The sequence below is a fragment of the Ornithodoros turicata genome, chromosome 4, assembly GCF_037126465.1.
Source record: "Ornithodoros turicata isolate Travis chromosome 4, ASM3712646v1, whole genome shotgun sequence".
Taxonomy (NCBI): Eukaryota; Metazoa; Arthropoda; class Arachnida; order Ixodida; family Argasidae; genus Ornithodoros; species Ornithodoros turicata.
The window spans coordinates 74,298,368-74,314,346 of record NC_088204.1 but is presented as its reverse complement, the minus strand read 5'-3'; the positions used below and the strand labels follow the sequence as shown (position 1 = coordinate 74,314,346).

Here is a 15,979-nt window from a genome sequence, read left to right as displayed (position 1 = left end):
ATTAGTTTAGGATCAAGGACGTATGCTAGAAACACTCACTTCTGAAATCCTTGTATTCTTCTTTGATGCTTCTTGCCGTTTCATTTGCAGTGCGCAGTTCATGAAGTCCGAAGTCTGAGAGCCGCACAACCCACAGACTAGTGACCAGACAATTGGTGGACTTCAAATTACCGTGAACTTTCAGGTCGCTCTCGTGCAGGTACTGTAAGCCCTGCACATCAAAGCACCCTCACTGTGAGTCCCGTTCGCCATAAACGGAAACGTTTTTAGTAGAAAAGCGGAGCGTTAATGCTTACGGGAGGTACCCAGAGCAGAACTGCAAGATCATTGAACTAAAGAGTCATTGGCAATATTTCGCACTACAGTTGTCACCATGGCAGATACGGATAAGGACTATTCTGCTGAGACAGTGATTTCTTTACACCCACAGCCGATGGGCGTACTTGCCTTTATGAGATCAAAGACGAATGAAGCGATGAACATGTTGTCCAGCCGTATCACATCATTCTCGAGAATGTCCTGAAAGAGAGATCTGCCTCGTTACCTTTATCTACGAATTCAAAGAAATGGACACTCTAGGAATAGGCTGGCTCGCTTACCTGAAGGTTCCCCTTGGCACAGAATTCTGTTATGGTATAAATGCAGTTTGGCTCCACGCAGGCTCCGATGAAAGGGTTAATGTTGCCATGATGCAGCTCACGCATCTACAAGAGTTCAGACGTGTGCTTATTACATCGGCATGTTGGGGGAGTACAATGACACGTACCACTTTCATCTCTTTCTTATTTTTACGTGGAATGTCAGCTGATCGCCTGAGATAGACCAGCTTCTTGGCGAAGGCAATCGTACCTCGGTACCGGTACGCATTTGCTAGGTTCATCATTCTTGCAGAGTCCGACATAATTTGACTCACGAGGCTCATCTGTGAGGAAAAGTTGAAGTCTGGTTACATGCACGTGCGGTTTCACAGCTCCACATCTGCGGTTCGAGTGCGAAGCATGTGGCCTGGTGACTAGGTCACAGAGAAGCAATCCATAGGCACTTTGCAATCCCTAGGCGTGAACGGGGGCGTTTCCGGTTGGTTCCCCATCATGACCGGTGTGCGGCAAGGCTGTCCTTTGTCCCCGGCGTTGTATGCCATAGTGTTTAGTCCCCTCCTAGAAACCTTAGCAACCTGTCTTCGACCTGTTATGTTTCCGTTGCCAGGCTCGTGGAACCTTCCTCTGTTCGCGTATGCAGGTGACCTCTCCTTAATCCTCAGTAATGAGGACTCGATAGGTAATGTTCTCGTTATTTTAGAGAGGTACGGTGGAGTATCGAATGCACGAATCAACAGAGAAAAAAGCGCTGCGCTATTCATTAACGTCACTCCCTCCTGTCCGTCTCCATTCGGGATCCCTGTTAGGAATGAGGTGCGGATTCTCGGTATCCACTATAACAGGACTGGGGTCTCTCCTCTTTCTTGGTTGCGTGTTCACGAGCACAGCATCTCGGTTCTCACTGATTTGAGGGGCCTAGCGTTCCCTATCACCTGAAGAGCTCGCCTGGCTGCGTCGTGGTTCCTGAGCAAATACTGGTATCACGGGTCAGTTTGCCTTCCTCCTCGTCAGGTTTTCCTTGCAGCAACTCGTACGGCCTTTCGGTTCATCTGGGGCAACGGAGCTGAGTGGGTACTGAGTGGGTATCCCGGTGACATCCCGGTATCCCGGTGACAACTGAGTGGGTATCCCGGGCACCTATGTACCAGCCGAGAGAGGTTGGCGGTTTGGGGGTTCCGCACGTAAAAATCAAGTGTCTGGCGCTCGGGATAAAGGCAATTTTCGACGACCTTAGTGACCCTGGCCGTGACCACGCCCATGATCTCCTGCAATACTGCTTAGGTCCAGACGTGCGCCTGTTTCGCCCGCTTGTGAATAGACCGCGCTCTGAGTTTGTGGCCTCGCACTTGAGAGAGTACGTTTTGAATGTCCGTCGCCTACGCGCATAATTCCCGTCGGAGGATTTCTGTGTCTGGTCCGTCAAGCGGTTTTATGCCGGTCTTCTGGAGCTCTTTTCGACGGCGAGCTCGGCTCTTACTCGCCCGATCGCGTGGCTTCATACACTCAGAAAAAAGGGAGTCAAAAGGGTGTCGAACGATGCTCGGACACCCTAGCGAACAAAGAAAGCGTTGCAGCGACACCCTTTCTAAGCCGTATTTAATGCGGGGTGTTGCGTGCACTCCCTTCGTGGAGGGGTGTTAGCCTTACTTCCCAAAGTTTATGACGAGGTTCTTCCAGACTATGCAATAGTACGGTCTCGTACTTTTATTTATTTGTTAAGTTTACCGCAACACACCTATCAATAATAAAAGGAGAGATTAACAAGGCTGTGTCTGGCATGGCCAGAGTAGTAGTATCCCTGCAGAGGACATTTACATTTCGCAAGACCTGGCTGTACCAAGAGAAGCCGTTGGTGGCAAATATCCTTGGGAAGTGCCCAACATTACTTACTGAGGAACAGATACTGCAACTTCACAAGCAAGCTGGTGCTCACATCTTGTTTCCTTGTGCTCATAAAGATGCTTGCCTCTACAATGCAGTCTTTCTTGTTATAATTGTAATTGACACTCGGATCGGTCATTTCATTCGAGGGAAAATGTCCGGAAATACTCTCTAGTGACAAGGGAAGCGGCATGTCAAGTAAGAAACGCAATATCTCTTCTACAACGCTAAGTGCCTTGAAGTTACTGCAGATGCAATACGAGTTGATGAAGTGTATGTCCGTCACCGTCACGAAAGTGTTTCGTTCCTTTGTACTCTAGGAGGAGCAGGTTGTAAAGTTTTGGGTCGCGTAGTGCTGCAATCTCAATGAATGCTTCTGAGGAGTGTTCTGCTTCGGTAGTTCTATGGGACTATACCTGGATTCTTGTGCAAGACTGAGAGGCAGTGCGCCTGTTGTTCGTGTTTTGGGACGAGGGCAGTACTGTTTTTTTAACACGGTGCAGCGCAGATCAGTATCTGCACAACAAAAAGAAAAAAGAAAGAAAAACAAAAGAAGTCCAATCAAGTAACACCGCTTAATGACAGGATCGGAAAGAGCGCTTAGTGTTCTCTGCACTGTGCTTGGTAGGGCAGTAAAGGAAACACCTGCAGGAAGGGTGTCAGGGGTACAGCCTCAGGGAGGGGAGTCGAGGGCACACCCTTATCAAGGGAGTCAGGAGAACACCCTTACATGGGGAGTTGCCCAAAAACGCAAAGGGAGTCATATGTGTGACGAGCGTGAACACCCCCAATGGAGTTTCCCATACTCCCTTTTTACTGAGAGTGTATTACGGCCGGCTGGTTGGATGCGCGCCGCGGAAGCTTGCAGTGGCGTCTTGCGCACGACGTTTTAGCTCTCAGTGACAGGTTGTCCCGCTTCGGTTTGACCAGGCCTTTTTGCCCTCTTTGCCCTACCTTTAAAACGTCGGAGCACGCCTTCTGCAACTGTCTACTCCCGGATTTTCTGTGGCACAAGGCCGAGGTGCTTTACGGCATTCCGTTCATTCGGTGGGGCACGGTCCAGTTACTCAGCTCGCTCCCAGTTCCGGTCGGCGATAGACACAAGTTTATCCTCCTGGCGGTAGAAATAAGCTACAAGGTCTGGATAGCACGCTGCATAGCTGTGCACGGTGGCCGTGCTCGCACCGCCGTTGAGGTACTGAACAGGGTCAGAGCGGGCATCCGTATAGTGCTTTACAGGGAGAGAGCAGTCCTTGGGGCCGTCCAGTTTGGAAGGCGGTGGCAAGCATCAGCGACCCTCTCCGGAGAAAGTAATGGTAGGTATGTCATCCGCTTCTAATATCCTTCGTGCTGCGGTCCCACGTGCAACTCTCCGCGAGTTTCGGTTTGTTGCGAGGTGGCATCCAGCACGTACATCAATCCCAGACCTGCCGTGAGCTCGTCTTCGGGTGTTGGCGTTGCGATGGTTGTAGACTAGTGCGTTTGTTGCGTTAAAGGGAGCCAGCCAAGAGATATGGCTTGTCTTCCACCATGATGCAAATACAATACTTTGCAACCCTTGACCTATTCGTAGCTCCGGTCTATTCCATGCTCCTGCTTCAGGCTGTCACATGCAGTACTAGAGTAACCCCTAACCTACTAGCTCGTGTAAATTCACGACAGCCGACGGCGTCATGTGACGGTGCGCAAAGCTCATTACACGAACCGCTAGCACATTTCAAGATTTGGCCACTCACACACCGGCTTCAACCAGCCACATGGAACACTCAACTGAAGCCTGCCTGTCCTTACATCAGGAGGCCTTACATGCCTGCCCTAGTCAGCTGCGTACAGTACTAACCTAACTCATAACCTATTCCAGTTGGCCGAAACACTTCATATAGTCTGGCAAAAGTGTGTGTGTCAACAGAATACGCAGCTAAATTTACACCCATTTTTCGAGACGCCATATGCTGCAGGATCGCTTCTAAAGCACAGCTGTGTCCTAGCTTGTAGGAGACCACCATGCAATATGAGACGTAGTGCCAGACACATGCAGACATCGTACGCAGGCATTTCATTATACTGGAGATGATTATACATTAAACGAAGGCTACACAACCTTGCTCATGCCATGCTTAGGACCGTAGAAGCTCTCCACTGGCTCCAGTTCTGACTTGTCGATCATCCACAGCAGCCCATCTATTTCTTGTTCATACTTCCAGTTCCTGATAAAAATCAACTGATAAGCAACACTGCTCAAAACTGCTCAGTTCAGATTCACTAGTCAGGTTTCCAGCCCCCCAAGCTTACCTATACACTACGGTAGTACATACAGACACCAAAAGTAGTAGAAACGCTAAAACACCTGCGGCAATCTTGCGATGCTCATCTGCAAGTAGAAATCGTTCATTTGCAGCTGTAGTACATTTTGGGAGACTTGGAAGGTGCTTTTGCAGAGAAAACGCAATACAGCATTCAAGTAGCAATGCACTGGGAGTGCTTACCGTAACCAGCAATACAAGCTTCACCGTCATAACCGCATGGTGGTACGGCTACAGGAGGTCGTCCATTTTTCCACAAAAGAGTGCTGCTGACATTTTGTTCAAACACCTATGACAGAGATAAAATGTTTTACAGCGAACTGGGGAAGGAATGTGCACTGCGACGTATGGACGTACATCGTTACAAATGAATGAAGATACAAACACTCAGTAAGGTAGGAGGGCAGAAAATCCAGCAAACCCGTAAGGAAATATGAAGGGAAGTGCCTGAGAGCGAGAGCCGCTGATATTTCGAACAGAGACTCTTCAGGCCTGTTCTGACATATAGCGATTTGCTATATAGTGCTAGAAAATAGCGCGATATTTTCCTCCTCGCAGTGCTCCAAACCGTAAAAATTTGCACTTGCCGGAGTTGAGCTCGTGTTGAACTTTTTCAGCACTAATATTAGCACTACATTCGTGTTGGCCAATGAGGAGGTCCTTCAGTGATGACGTCGCGGAAGTCGTGGAGTTATTTGGCCTCCGCATTTCACGGAACGGCGACCGCGTTGGAGCCGGAGAGTCTGTCATCCAAAATGTCTAGTAATTGTTCGTTGATTCAGTTGACCGAACTTGTTCGTCCGCATGCTGTCGAACTCCGGAGGCGGCATGACGGGAGAGACCGGGAACGGCCACCGAACTTCCGCTAAATTATAGAGCCAGCACCGCATTGCAATTGTGAACCGTCCGATAACATTGAGCACTGTTTCTGCAAACTATTTTGTAGCGCTATATTAGCGCGATGCTATATGTCGGAACAGGCCTTTCTTCTTCTGAGCTTCAGTACGGTTGGTTTTCGTTTTTCTTATATGAAGCATAGAATGCCAACTAAGAGGCTTCTTGGCACATATGACCTGTACGACTTCCATAGGGGTCTTCAACGGCAACGTTTCCAGGAGTATAGCTTGTCGCAACTCTTGGACGATATGTCTTACTACGCCTCTCGCATCATCGGGTTGTCACTATAAGTCCACTAGAAGGCCAATTTAACGATTCCCATGTGTTCATGGTCGGTACTAAAATGACTAGCCGACGTTGACGGTAACCCTTTTTTTGTGGTCCCTCTCATACATGCTCGGTACGAAGCCTTCACTCCCGTTCGGTTCGTGCCACTCTACGTGCGGCGCCATCCTCTGTCTAATCCGTAACATCACACAACATCGTGTCTTTGGCATCCACAGTGCATCGTGTCACAGGGCATCCAGAAGTGCATGCGAGAAACGCCCCTTCCCCATACTGTACTTCTCTCTACTTCCGCTGTTTCTTTTACTGTCTTATCTTGTGCTAGACCTTCTTGCCAAATCAATAGTCCGTCCCCGTTTATAAAGCTGCAGACGGCCATTACCTAGCGTCCAGAGCCCCCTTTAATCAGCCAGATTGATGTTTGTTTGTGGTGGCAAACTACAGACGAAGTATACTCACAACTCCACTTTGGTTGACATACTTGAAGATGCCCATAGGCTGCATAAGCTCCGTGTAATTCATAATCCCCGGCAGTGAAGCAATTTGATCTCGTGTGTTTCTGGCTTGCTCGCTGAGCACAGGAAGCAACGCGAGTACTGTGTAATTTCCTTCCACGTCGCCATTCTTGTTAATGGTCATGTCCACACCCGCAATGCCTGAAAAAGATATCCACTGCAAAACACTGCAAAACACCGAACTATAGAAAACCACCGAGGACTAGGTTTTTGTCACGAGGACAAGCAATGTCATTATGACTCCTCGGTTAATGGCACTGCCTCTCCTACATCTTAATTGGTCATGACAAAATGGCCTCGAAGGCGGAATATGCTGTGAAGCTTCGCAACCCACTGCCTCACTCCAGGGTTTCGGGGATAGAACTGTAAGCATCTTCTTCTGATGACTCGTGTCCGTCCCACCGCGACTCCGTCGTCTCAAATTTGCCATCCGTGGTACGTCGCCTGTATATCGGCTCTCACCACAGCTAGTCTACCGTCACCCTGCCAGTAACCCTACGAGCCTCAGCTCCCGATCAGGCCATCGTCTCCGTCAACGCTCTGCTACTTCTGTCACGTACCACCACTGATCAGCCGTACCTCTGAGCCACCACGTTGTGACTCGTGGCCTGGGCACTGCGCTTTATGTACACTATCGGTAGATTTGTTGTACACCATCTCATTCTCGATCGTTCCAGCATGGCGCCTTTTCGTCTTATATTGTGATTCAGAGCTCCTGCGGTTAGGAATTGTTATTGGGTGCAGTTAGTCATTATCGCTGTTCCGCTTCCAAGGATGCGGTGATGTAGCGGCGCGAGCGCGTATGTGTGTGTGTGTACGTCGATGTTGTGGCAGCCCGTAGAAGTAGGGGCACAACAGACACGCCATACTTAAAAAAAGCTACAGTTCCATTGGGTAAAACCCTGGCCAGGGTCGCAGCTCCAGAAGACCCTCGGCATGTCTAGAACTCGAGGTCTGTCAATCGACACCGATCGGTACAACGACACCACTTTCTTATGTGGCAATGCTGAATGTTTATCGAAATGCATAGTGATACGCGATATACTGAACCTCGCTCTGGTGCCTCACAGTTCTGCAGAGGTGCACTCCCAAATAAAGTTAGGGTGCAGACGGATGGTGGACAGCTTTCCTACGAGAACTGAGAAACCCATCCGGCATTTCCAATACTTCAGTGTAAGGCACCAAATCGTTTAGTGATGACCTACAAGAGATGCACTTGGAGATGTCACATGACGTCGCTCATATGCCTCTATGAGCGGGAATTTCAAATCGCGTTGATTACGGTATTTTACGATACCAGTACTAAATTATACCGTACAACTTCACGCAAAGTGATGCAGAAAATTGGTAAAGTAGTAGTAAATGCACTACCCTTTCCGATAAATATTATATACTGTCCAATCCTTCAAGAACGAGGTATGCCCCCAGGCATTTTCCATCAGCAATACCCTTATGCATTCTAATAATACATTTTAACGAAATTTTATGAAACACTTCCGTATCCCTACTTCCTCCCGTCTCCGCGCCGTCTTGCTTAATAATTTAAGAAAGTAATTACCGCGTCGTCGCTAATTACTTATGTATACTCGTTTTTTGTTTTGTTTTTTTCTTTCTTTGCTCTTGCACCAACAGGATGGCTCTCTTCATTGAGAATCACTGATGAAGGGTTTCGCCAGGGCAGATACTGATCACCAGTTTGCGAAAGCGGCTCGGCTAACAAAACAATCTGTTTATATCCGTGTTTCTGTCCTCTGTGTACCTTACCACACACGCAAGTTGACACAGCTAACACCAAAACACAATTGCGCCAAGATATACTAAAAGAGGCAGCGCTCTATGCCAATACAATCACTAAATGTTAGCAGTCGTCTATCGTGGCCGCCAGCATTTCTCATTTTATGTAATTAGTGAATCAGAAAAGAGGACTCAGTGAAGTTTTAAAGGATTGTTTTAAAGGATTGGCTTAAAGGCCGAGGTGTTAACTAAGAAATTGTAGCGCGCCTTGACGAACAGCAGACCGATGTGTTTCGAATAAGGTGTAAGTTTTGTTCCATGTAGGTTTTTCCCCCAGCCTAATCAGAAAGTTCAGGAAATGCGAAAAAATAAACCACAACAACGCGATAAAACGCGCGCTACAACCGCAGCACGCGGGTGCGTTGTCACGTGTTTATTTATTGTTGTTGTTTTTCTCTCGTTTGTTTTTGTTTTCTTCCTTGTCGGAAACACCAGGGTCCGGTGTTTCTCAAGTCTCCTACAGCTTCACGATTGACGCCTCGTGCCTCAAACAAACAGTTTACCAGTTAGCAAATTAGACTTATCTAATTAATTGATCAATAAGGGTCAATGAAAAAGCACTGGCGACTAAGACATTCGACACGGCCGCTAACTACGATCACTTGCTTTTATTCGAGTACAACGCTCCCCCTGTTATTGGTGCATAGACGCAGTTCAGACACCTTTTATATGCATACACTTGTACTGTACCGAGCCCTGCATGGAGAATTTGCTCACTCACTTGTGTAGCGTTCTCGCCCTTTAATTTCCTGAATGACTGCGTGTCCGTCGCGGATGTTGACATTCTTTCGGATGAGTTCCGTAGCTGCTTCGGCGTACACAATCACAGCGTCGAACAAGTACGACGCGTAGATGGTAATGTGCTGAAACACAGCGTTGATGAACGTGAGACAAACATATTACGCCGTACTGCACCATGAGCCAATAATCGTGCCTAGAAGGGCGCGAAAGGACAACCCTGTATGAACACACACGAGACAGCGCCAATAATCAGCCAACAGCAGGTCATGACGCCGTCTTCGCCGTATTTAAGCGCATTACAAGCAACGCTGATGAGACAGAAAAGTTGGTGATACATACCTAATATATTGTCTGGAAAGAGAATTAGCTTCGGCAACTTTGTTTCAGCGTCTTGCACACGTTCAAAGCATATATACTCGTACAAGGGTGTTTCAGAAACGATGTAAAAAAATATTCAAAAATCATCCAACGTCGAAATTAATATATGTGAGCGAGACATCGATGTGTAGGGAACTTTTGCCAGTGCAACAAGTAATTTGGTCAAATTTTAATGGAGAGAAATTAAATTTTGTGAACTGAACTCCAAAATTTGGGAAATGAACGCACCTTTCTTTATTTTTTTTTTTTGCCCGAAACAGAACACGCATGTCTGGTATAGCGTCGTTCGACTACAAAATGCATTCCCTACTACAATGATAACAACTGAAAAAAAAAAAAACACTATTGCGGAAATCGGCGTCTTGAGACTTGTAAATTGCCGCCTGGGCGCACTTCTTTGCTGGATGAAGCATCGGCAGGAAACGGTCACGCGCCTCTTACCTATTCCTTCTCACTGTTGTTTCGGAGAAATGTGACGTTGTAACTTTGATGGCGTTATCAGCAGAAGCATAAAAAAAAAGGAAACTGAAGGGTCAGGATCACATCCTCGTCGCCCCCCTCTCGGGAGAGAATTGAGGGCGACCGACAATTTGCGTCTTGAAACCACTGTGGGCGAATTTATTTTGTCATGCAGCGTGGTGAACGTGACATGCACCTTCTGTACCAAACATCCTTCCTTTCTCAATACCCCGTGGTGCTCTCCCGACCTGTCACCACAGTTTCACAACAACAACAACAACAACAGATAAATTAATGATGATGGATGGGGAAATTAACCACATGAGGTGCGGCCCACTACCCCAAGGCACAATGGACGGAATGAGATGTGTCCTGAGGATGAGACGATGAACGAAGCTGAATCGGGGCGCAGTTTCACAATCACTGTCGCTATGACCCAAAAAATCGTAATTCCCTTTTCGAATGCGATTTTGTAACTGTGATAACAAGCCAGTTGAGCGCGAGAGAGAGACATAATTATCGATAATTCGTGGTTTCACGTCATGAAGAATCTGTGGTCATGAGCACTGAGAGACGTCACAGTGGTTGACCTGTAGATTAATTTTGCGTACTCTCCAGGTCCTTAAACGTTCGCCGAAAACTCAGGACGCGGCACACCGTATGCAACGTCCCTTGGGAAAGACGGCGTGTCTAAGCAACTTCTACTCTGTCACCAAGTCGCTTGCGTCCTCGGCCGGGATCGAACCCCTAACCTTGGGATCAATAATCGGACACGCTACCAATTGATCCACCGAGGCTGGTAGAGACAGAGTGAGAGAGTGAGTTATGCGGTTTGATACTCTGCACATACAGGGTGTCCCAGAAAACGTGTCACATTGAATTATAATAAAAAAACTACACCACCTAGAGACATGTGGTCAACGGCATTTGTTCTTACTGGGGTTTTGCCACCTCCTGATGTGAATGCTGTGTAACGTAAGTTTAATTACGTAAATTTTTGCGAGTTTAAGTCAGAAATTTGCCAAGTAAAGGTCACTTTTTTACCCCTCTAATGTGAAGAGCGTGTCTAGTTTACTCAAATTAGTGATAATTGACAGGGATATTCAGGAGCTATCCCATCGGACAAAAATAGCCGAACATCATGCTCCACGGAGCTCACACAGGATAGTGCACGATGAATTTTTTGGTGCAATCTTTGTCAGTCCGACTAAAGGAGGTTGGAAACCCAGCCCACCCCGGCATCCCAGAAAGAGATAACGCAGGCATGGCTTATCGCGTCCGACTTTCGCTGGGATAATGCTTTCCCTCTCGCAATTTTAGGAACTGTTACTTTTTCTACTATCACTCTGTGGGCTGGCTTTGGAACCTCCTTTCGTCGGACTGAGAGCGATTGCGCTCAAAAACTCATCGCGCGTTATGGTCCGGTGCTCCGAAAAGCATGATGTTCGGCTATTTTTCTCGATACGATAGATCCTCAATATTCCTGTCAATTATCATTAATTGGAGTAAATTCGGCGCGCTCTTCACATTGGTGGGGCAAAAAAGTGACCTTTACTTGGCAAATTTCAAAGTTCAGTTCGCAAAAATTTACATAATTAAACTTTAGTTACATGACATGCATATCAGGAGGTGGCAAAAAACTAGCAAGAACAAATTCCGTTGACCGCAGGATTCTATGTGGCGTAGCTTTTTTTTAATTAAAATTCAATTACACATTTTCTGGGACACCCTGTATAGTCGCACGTCTCGGAAATCAAGTTCGTTACTAAAATGTGCTTATATCGTGGACTGTTGCTGTGTCCCTGCGTTCGTGCCATGTCTAATTTCCGTATGGTCCACTACCCGAAAACATTCATCATGACGTTGGTAGACAGACTGAAACCGAAACAAATCTGAAGGGGAGGGCTGGGTTCCACGAATGCGCACTCGTTGGCTGCCTCGTATTGGAAGAAAAGTAGGACCGAAGGTCGCGTCCCTTTCAGGGACCATCGCAATCCACTCAAGACCGTGGCTTTCGGGCGCTACCTTGTTTGCCCCCTATAGCTTCGAGCGTGGTTCAACTCTACCAAATTGGTGGAGCTGTCGAACATTATGACGTCATTTGTTTACAAACAGGGAGAGGTCTATTGTCTCAGCATGCACATGGTTTCATGTACAACACCTTTCTGTTCTTCCCTCCTACGCACAAGCTACGTCACAGATATGCAGGCGTAGCATCTCCTTTGGAATCGCAGGCAGAATACCTCGCACGAGAAAGACGCTTTGGCAATGCCTCTACATAATCTCATGCCTCACTGGTAAACTGCGCTTGAGGGCTGCGCTAAACTATTTCGCGTCGCGTCATTTATGCGCTTCTGTAACTCAAACTTGGATGTTACTTTGTTGCTCCGCGAAAAATATACACACATAACACCTTCTCGAGGCGATCTGCTTCCCGTATGTATGAAAGAGATTTGCTAGAAGAGAGGGATGTAGCACTACAACATAGGTTTTGATATTTACCCTTAGAAACTGTGTTATTCCGGGCGGAAAGTTGAATGGTTCTTTCATGTTGTACTCTATGACTTTCTTGACGAAATCGCTGTAGGGCCTGCCGTGAGGCATGGTTGACTGAATGATCAGTAGATTGCGGCAAGCCTTATGCAGCGCTACCAGGTCATTCTTTTCGCCTTTCCCTGAAAGAAGCAAACGACAGCATTAATGCAGAATGCATTCTGCGGACACTTAAAGGAGCTACGAACTCTACCAAGCTAGCCCGCCACTGTGTCGGCTCCAAACGTCGATTTTAACTTACTGGCTGTGACACCTTTTGTATAGATGATTCTGATAGGTCCGTATCTTCACCACATATAGCACGCTCCTAACCAACCATCATCCCGAATGACAACTTTCTCGCCCATGATTGGTTGATAACGAGAGGCGGAGCCTATTATATGGCCATTACGTATGGTATTATGGCTACAAAATAGGCTCCACCTCCAGTTTTCAACAAATCAGGGACGCGAACGTTGTCATTCGGGATGATGGTTGGCTAAGTGTGCCATGTGGTGAAGTTCGTGACGCAGCCCACATTCGTGAGACCAACAACGGCAAGCCGGTTTTTCGTCACCATCCCCACCTCCACCACCACCTCATCTTTAAGAGTGTAGAGCAGACCGTATGTGTACCTCCGCGTTGGCGTCTGATTGGGTGCTTCAGTTCTTCAAATGACGCAACAATGGATAGAGGTATCTGGATGACGTCTACTCGCCCGTATCCGACAAAATGTGCGTTTTTGTATTAACGCTGCACATGTTATGAAGGAGAAGTATAGAACAATAAATTGTAAATAGAATTACGAAGCGTAGAAGAACAATATTGCACCTACTGCACCACTAACTAAATACCAGCAGGTAGGAGTTCTGACCTCCTTTAACTCAGAATTTTCGTGGCATGCGTGCGTTTCGCTAGGACTACTACAGCCCCAACTACATGTAAGGGCGTCGAAAACCTTCGGTAACGTGGTAACGTACTTTAGAATGCATAAACCAGCATCTTTAAACGGAATGTCGCCTCCAGAAATATGATACTGAACAAGTATCACAATGTCCCAGGTTGTGACAGCCTATTTGGTCATTTTTCACTCCCGAAACGTGTTTAGATTAACCCCAACCGATAATCGTATAAATTAGTAATTGTCTCTGCAGTTGAAGAAGCTCCAGCGGCAAAAAACATCATGGTGACCTTCTTCAAAGGGGTGAATAGACGATTTTACATGCAGCAGCGCCGCGAGTGGCCGGCGGGGAAAAATATTGTGGGATATTTGTGGGACAGAGCCCGCCCATTCGATCAGCCAATAGTTGCAGTGGCTGACGCATGTGGCCATGTGAGCGTGGCTGACTACGGCAAGCACACGACGCTCTTTGTCGCTCAAGATACCCACAGTGCCTTGCGCGGCTCACTTGAGGGCGCGCGCAACTTCGTGTAATCGTCTATAAGGACAGCGAGCAGTGGACTATCATTGTTTCCGAGTTCGTCTGCTTCGCTTACTAAGCGCTTCGCAGACGCTCACCGTTCAAGTGGCTCAAGGACTCCCTCATTGATCGGTTTCATTCTGACGTTTTCTGGTATTTGCAGACAGGGACTTCCGCCATACCCTCAACATCCGGCGTTCGTACTTGCAGTGCATTTCATCAAATTGCACAAAAACAACGCTAGTAATTCGCGTGGGATATCCGATACCATCGTCAGTGCTCAGCGACGAATAAAAATGCCTCCAAAGTTTCGGAATCGATAGGCGTGAACCCGAACGTCCCTTTAAAGCGCTGACAGGGCCGTGTTCACAGTGCCCCGCGGACGAAGAAGGTTTCGCCTGTGTACGCGGGTACGCATTGTCTCGACAGGCATGATATTGATCGCCGAGGTACCATTTCATATGCGCGTTTCGTTGACATTTGCTTCCAACGTCCGTTTCATTACTGTGGAACTGTCAAGATGCCAAGCGGTCCCTGTCTAGTTGAGAGTGTTTATGCAAGAGTTGTTTTATATCCTCACAAAGTGAGAAGAACGAGCGGCAGCCGGTTGGAAACGGCGTGTGGGGTATAGGCGTCAGGAGCGATGAGGCAACACCGTTTCGGGTGCTAGTGTGCGTTCTTTTGCTATGTGCGTGCTTATGCGGTGATGCCACTGGGAATACCGTTTGCCACAAGCGAGTAGTGAGGGTAACAGCTGTCTTTATACCACATATACAGGGTGTCTTTTTATACTTTGCAGTTTTCTTAAAGCTGCGAGGGCAGCACTGATGCCGTTTTTGCACGCGGGTTAAGCGGCGAGGCGGACATCCTTGTGACCAGCAAACGACTAGTAAATGAGTCTCCGTACCAAAGAACTCTTTGTTGAAAAGATCCCAATAGTTTTCTCCGTGGAGCACAGCGATGACGAGGTATTCTCCGTCCCTGAAGAGCCCTCTCATACGCATCGTGATCAGGAGACCCTTGAGATCGATGATGTTACCCAGATAGACGTAAACTGCAAAGAGAGTTACACAAGTATACAACATAACATTAGTTATCAATCAGTAATACACAACTTGTTTCACGGTATTTCACACTTAGATGCGAAAGGTCACCGTGGATGCTAAATGGCGGGGTGGGATCTAGGACAACGTGTCCGTAGAAACGAATGAAGATGCACAACACCTGTGGCCTTGCTTATCAGCAATATCACTGTATTCACTGTTTGTGTTTTTTTTAAATTGTATATACGGTCAGATAAATGTAATAAATCTTCGTGATATCAGCAAGACTTAAAATGTATTCGAGGCAACACTACAGAACCAACCAGAACATCAACATCAGGAGTCAAGCGTTCAGTTCTTATACAAGCACCACGACATAGACAACCTCGTGAAGTGCAAGATGTGCGAATGGATCTTAGCCTTCAGAAAAGCATAGAAGCGTAAGCAATGTCAACGTCAGCCACTGTCTGTCTGGTTCAATTTCTGGAAGAACCAGCTTCAGATCGACTTTTAGCGGCCTGTTTATGCATGTATCGTGAGACAAAGCAATGCGTAGAAGTGTTTTCGCAGTTGTTTCGTTGACCGTTCGAGACAGTGACATGTCCCCTGGAAGCGGCTAGAATATGTTCAAGACCAGTACTCCCCGGAAAGCAACATTTCATTCTTCTTAACCTACTTAAGCAACCCAACCTAACCTAACCTAACCCAACCTAACCTAACTTAACTTAACCAAACGCCAAAACCGCGGCCTTCTCGCAGCCCAAAAGGAAGACCACAAAGCCCCCCTTTATTCTTCGGCCCTCGTCACATTTTCCTCGGAACTGCGGGGAGAAGCGGGACGTGTTAAAGCCAACGTCGCATATATACAGACACGTTGTCAAGACCCATTGTCTTTTCCTGGGAGACGCGCTATTTTAAAAGTAGCATCTTATACGACTTCCTCAGCGACACAGGCTAGAGTCGCAAAAACATTTCAACGGCGGCGGCGGCCCGTCCGCTCTTTCCGCCTTATGCAGAAGACAAAGGACTGCAAGCGATCGACAGAAGGATGAATCGACCGTCAGGAGCTGCGACTAACTTAGCTTCCGTGACTGACGATGGGTAGCTATACTATGTTGCCCTCGTGAACTT

At 47.3% G+C, this 15,979-nt stretch overlaps 1 protein-coding gene across 2 annotated transcripts in view; it reads right to left on the bottom strand.

Moving 5' to 3' along the window:
* LOC135391868 (receptor-type guanylate cyclase Gyc76C-like) overlaps nt 1-15,979 on the bottom strand; it is a 246,525-nt gene that overhangs the window by 12,436 nt on the left and 218,110 nt on the right. For both annotated transcript variants that reach the window (XM_064622380.1, XM_064622381.1), the window contains 11 exons: nt 14,713-14,859; nt 12,355-12,527; nt 8,996-9,137; nt 6,425-6,621; nt 4,967-5,072; nt 4,773-4,851; nt 4,582-4,687; nt 767-922; nt 600-704; nt 448-519; nt 40-211 (listed from right to left, as the gene is read on the bottom strand). In XM_064622380.1, coding sequence (XP_064478450.1) covers nt 40-211; nt 448-519; nt 600-704; nt 767-922; nt 4,582-4,687; nt 4,773-4,851; nt 4,967-5,072; nt 6,425-6,621; nt 8,996-9,137; nt 12,355-12,527; nt 14,713-14,859 — 1,455 coding nt within the window. The remainder of the gene's footprint in view (nt 1-39; nt 212-447; nt 520-599; nt 705-766; nt 923-4,581; nt 4,688-4,772; nt 4,852-4,966; nt 5,073-6,424; nt 6,622-8,995; nt 9,138-12,354; nt 12,528-14,712; nt 14,860-15,979) is intronic.